Source organism: Oxyura jamaicensis, chromosome 11, assembly GCF_011077185.1.
Source record: "Oxyura jamaicensis isolate SHBP4307 breed ruddy duck chromosome 11, BPBGC_Ojam_1.0, whole genome shotgun sequence".
Classification (NCBI taxonomy): Eukaryota; Metazoa; Chordata; class Aves; order Anseriformes; family Anatidae; genus Oxyura; species Oxyura jamaicensis.
In genome coordinates, this window is record NC_048903.1 from 12,715,301 (window position 1) to 12,720,200 (window position 4,900).

General features: G+C 34.8%; 1 protein-coding gene across 5 annotated transcripts in view; it reads left to right on the plus strand.

The window, feature by feature from the left end:
• CDH11 (cadherin 11) overlaps positions 1-2,939 on the plus strand; it is an 81,245-nt gene extending 78,306 nt beyond the window's left edge. For 4 of the 5 annotated variants that reach the window (XM_035336993.1, XM_035336997.1, XM_035336994.1 and 1 more), the window contains one exon: positions 37-533. In XM_035336993.1, the coding sequence (XP_035192884.1) occupies positions 37-533 (497 nt within the window). Of the gene's footprint in view, positions 1-36 lie in introns of all 5 variants that reach the window. The other variant, XM_035336996.1, reaches the window with a different exon arrangement.
• Positions 2,940-4,900: the final 1,961 nt, after the last annotated feature.

Consider the following 4,900-nt stretch of genomic DNA (forward strand, 5'->3'; position numbering starts at 1 on the left):
TTTTTTTTTTTTTTTTTTTTTTTTTTTCCCCTATAGTCATTGTAGTGTTGTTTGTAACACTGAAAAGGCAGAAAAAAGAACCTCTGATTGTTTTTGAAGAAGAAGATGTCCGGGAGAACATTATTACTTATGATGATGAAGGTGGAGGAGAGGAAGATACTGAAGCTTTTGACATAGCTACTTTGCAGAACCCTGATGGCATCAATGGATTTATTCCTCGTAAAGACATAAAACCTGAGTATCAGTATATGCCAAGACCGGGGCTTCGACCGGCTCCCAATAGTGTTGATGTTGATGATTTCATCAACACAAGAATACAAGAAGCTGATAATGATCCAACTGCTCCTCCGTATGACTCTATTCAGATCTACGGCTATGAAGGAAGAGGCTCAGTGGCTGGTTCACTTAGCTCGTTAGAGTCAGCGACAACAGATTCTGATTTGGACTACGACTATCTACAAAACTGGGGACCTCGATTTAAGAAACTTGCAGACTTGTATGGCTCCAAAGACACTTTTGATGATGATTCTTAACAATAAAGTTTAAGATTTGGCCTTAAGAACTGTGTCTGATGTTCTGAAGAATCCAGAAGAAATTTAAGCAGGTATTTTTTTAAAAATCAAGAAAAGTCTCATTTAAACATGTAAGTTTGACAGAAAGGATTCCTTTGATAAAAAAGGACATAAAAGTGGTAAATACTGTGAAGTACCTTTTCCTGCAAAAGGCAAATATAGAAGTTGGCTGCCAACTTCACTAGAGGAAAAAAACCCACTTAAGAAATACAAAATATTTAAATGAAGGAAAATGCTAAAAGTGAACCTACAAATAAGGGAAATCTTTTATGTGTTATGAACACCTAAATCTTTTATGTCAAAGAAGCTTCCACAAATTAGAAAAGATAACAGTTCTGAGCTGTAATTTCGCCTTAAACTATGGACACTCTATATGGTAGTGCATTTTTAAACTTGAAATATATAATATTCAGCCAGCTTAAACCCATATGATGTATGTACAGTACAATGTACAATTATTATGTCTCTTGAGCATCAAACTTGTTACTGCTGATTCTTGTAAATCTTTTTGCTTATACTTTCATCTTGAACTAATACGTGCCAGATATAAAAACTCTGTCTTGTTGCAGTGGGAGGCGCCCTATTTCTATGTCATTTTTAATGTATCTATTTGTACAATTTTAAAATTCTTATTTTAGTATACATACAAATATCAGTATTCTGACATGTAAGAAATGTTACAGCATCACACTTATATTTTATGAACATTGTACTGTTGCTTTAATATGTGCTTCAATATAAGAAGCAGACTTTGAAATAAACTGATTCTTTTTTAATTCTTGTTCTGGTTATTAAGCATATAAGGAAAAACATAGTGTTTCTAATGTCCCATTTATAGTTCTCACTAATTTACTACAGTTGTGACCTTTTAATAGCCTTATTTATTATGTGTTTGTAGTTGGTTCGTTGCCTTGTTAAGTGATTATTTAAAAATCAAGTACATTTTACAAATGTTTTTTAGATTTAAAAAAATGTAATGTCTGGTGAACATTTTGTACCCTATCTACAGCTTGTGGCTGCTCCCAGAACACAGTAATAATCTTCATATAATATGACTGTGTTTTCTGGATTAAATTAAGTGTAATACTTTTAAATATGTCCCATGTAATATGCATTTATCTTATATCTTAGGAATTCCAGAGGTTTCAGAAATGACTTTATAAGTGGACAGGAGTACTCTGTGTTTACAGTTTACTCCAGGCTTGTGATTTCCATATCTGTGCTAAGCTTCTGCGGTTTTTAGAGACTTAAATCTGACCCAATTTAGCTATAATTTCCCTAAAGACTGTTCTACCTGACAATTACCTTACCTGAGTATTAATTAAGATTCTGGCACTTACTTTTATTTTGAGTTTGTTTTTGTTTACTGCAGTAGAATAGCATCGTCCACTGATAGGAAGACATTTTAATTTGTGATGACAGAAATACAGAGTGCTTTCAGAGTTGTTCTTTGTAATGTATGTTTTTAATCGAAAAATGATCTATAACTTTTTTTATATTAGTTCAGAATGAGCAAGGGATTGGAATATGTTCCGTGCATCAACATTTTCAGCATCTGTGTACAGCTGTAGTTCTGCTAAATTTAATATAGTTTGCTGTTTAGGGTCAGAGATCAGCAGCTGCAATATGGGAAGAGGCAATAAATAGAAGTGATATACATTTTTCTACTGTTCATTTTACAGACCCTGTCCTTCATTTGCAGTCAAGTACCAAACTGCTTGATCTGAGAGGAAATCTGATTTGTTGGTGTATTGCTTTTCTGAAGACCCCCATATGTGTAGTTAGATTAAAATTTAATTCATTAAAATTATGAATGATGTTTCAGCTCTATAATCATAACATATTCACTTGTCCCATTATATCCCTATGTTTTATAAGGCAAAGTTTGCTAAATCAGCAGATTTGCTCTACAATGTTTATTGTAATATTTCACTTTATTATAGCTGTATGCATTCTATATAATTCTATACTTTATTATTAACTCAGTTCAAATTTCTTTGGTTCTTGATTTTTTTCTCTGTTTATAATCCAAAGAATATTTTGCTAGATTTGCACATTTCTCCATTATAAATTTAAATAAACATTAAAAAAATGAAATGAGTATCAATTTACAAATTAACAAATGGAAATAAAGTTAAAAAAAAAAAAAGTCATTTGTAGGACTCCATCCTCATTGATGCTATATGGTTTTGTTTCACTATTGAGCAACTTTTAGAATTAATAACTGCATTTTCTACATTTTTATGTTTGATTTTTAAGAAGGACATTGTCAACTACATTTTTAATAGTTTTAAATGCTTTAAGTTTTAGTCTCTATTGTTTGTAGCACTCTCGTAGATGCTTGGAAATAAATTTTCTTTCCCTGCTGGTTTTGTCCTTTTTCATTTGATTATTTTTCCCTTTCCCAGTGAATATGCAATTATGATAGTGCTTTATTAAGTTAGTCTTGCTAATCTCAGCCAACACTACCTCTGAAATGCTGGGAATTATACTCATTACGTTTCATCTGCAGCACCCCAATGAACAGTGTGTTTTGGCAGAACGACAGGGCATTTATTTGTGTTAAACTTCACAGCAGTGGTTGCTGCAGTCTCAGGCTTATAATTTGAGTGCAAAAATCAGCCCAGCACAGCAGTGCTGGGTGAGTTCCCAACAGAAATTACAGAAGACTGTGGGCTGGGGTTGTAGTTTGCAGCAGTGCTCCCAAGGATCTGAGCAACCTGAGAAGGGATTTACTTGCAGGAGCTACTTTAAGGTAGTCTCTCTCACTGTCTGCCTGAGCTCAGGGAAGGACTGAGCTTCACATACATGGAAGGCCACAGAGAGATTCACTGTAAATCCAATGGGTTTTAAGGCAAACAGTAATTAAAAGGAGGATCAGCACAACTCTGCAGCAGGTAAGTTAAGGGACACTAGCAAGTGCAGATGATGTTTTGGCCATATTTTCCCTCTCATACATCCTGCTTTAGGATCATCATTTTGAGATGTAAGAGTAGGGGGAACAAGAAAATTCCTTCTAATTCCATCAGTTCCAGACATTAAGACGTTAACCAAAACTAATGTTTATTTTACGAAGGGAGTACGTTACATATGTGTATGTGCTTCCATTGGCAAAAATAGTCCCCTCCTTTTCTAGCTGCTTGTCACCAGGAAACTTGCTTCTGAGCAAGGCTGACATGTTCCCTATCTCATATACCCACAGTACAAATGTACACAATTTTTCTCATCACCAGCAAGAAGCAATTAGGTATGCAGGTTCAGTGCTGGTTGCTAAGGGAACTCTCAAAACCTACACTGATATGGGAGAGGAGTGTTTGTTTGGGGTTTTTTAGATTGCCTCTGTCATGTTCTTGCCAATATGTCAAGCAGCTATGTCAAGGGGTACAAGCTTACCACCAACATTTACATGATCTTGTGCAAAATCATGCCTCAGAAACTGATATGACCACAGATGAGAAAAGCTTTTAAATAACTTACATGTTTTCTTTGCTCCACTCTGTTGACTGACGAAACAAAATGCTGAATCTTACCACATCGCTGCCAATAAGCCTACAGGAAAACTGAAGAATGGGAATTTAAATCAGGCTCACAAAAAGGCAACCTTAGTTTTCTGAGTCCCAAAAGCCTGGAATTCTTTTTTGTCTTATGTCCTTATTCCATCAGATTTCTCAAAATTACGTTTTTTTTAATTATTGAAAACTGTAGTAAATAAAAATATAAAAATAAAGAAATCTTTAAAAAAATCTAAAAATAAAATAAAACAAATAAAAATAAAATAAAAACCAGACCCTGTGTAGTTTTCCACTTTGGTGAGTGGTTGAAGTACAGAGGTATGGTAGTCAGAGATGAACAGTCAGCATCAGAATCACATTCTGTATTAAAAATAAATAGCTTGTGTAAGGAAATAAGGGAGCTTGATAACATTAGTTAGTTATCTAGAGTTAGATCTCTGGAGCTTTGCTACTATTTTCATTAATTTGGGTAAATTCAAGGACCATAGATTTCAGCTTCAAGTCAAACAAGGAACTACCTGAGACAATTTGATTTAGGCCTGTCTGGTAATGGACTAGAACATATTTTGTATCAAACTCAATCAAATGCCTGTGGTATGCCCATCAGATTTTCAAACCTGCCACCTCTATTGTGTGCCCAGGCTCCTGGTGTCGATCCAGCGCAAAAGCCATGTAACATCCAACAGTGCTGGACTTCTTGGTGTCTTAGTCTGACATGGGGAAAAGCTGTTTAAAATCCTTGACTATTTGAGGTGGTCTGACTGGGAACACCGAAGTCACAAGAACAATTTTAACCAACAGGGACCTCTCTCAAGT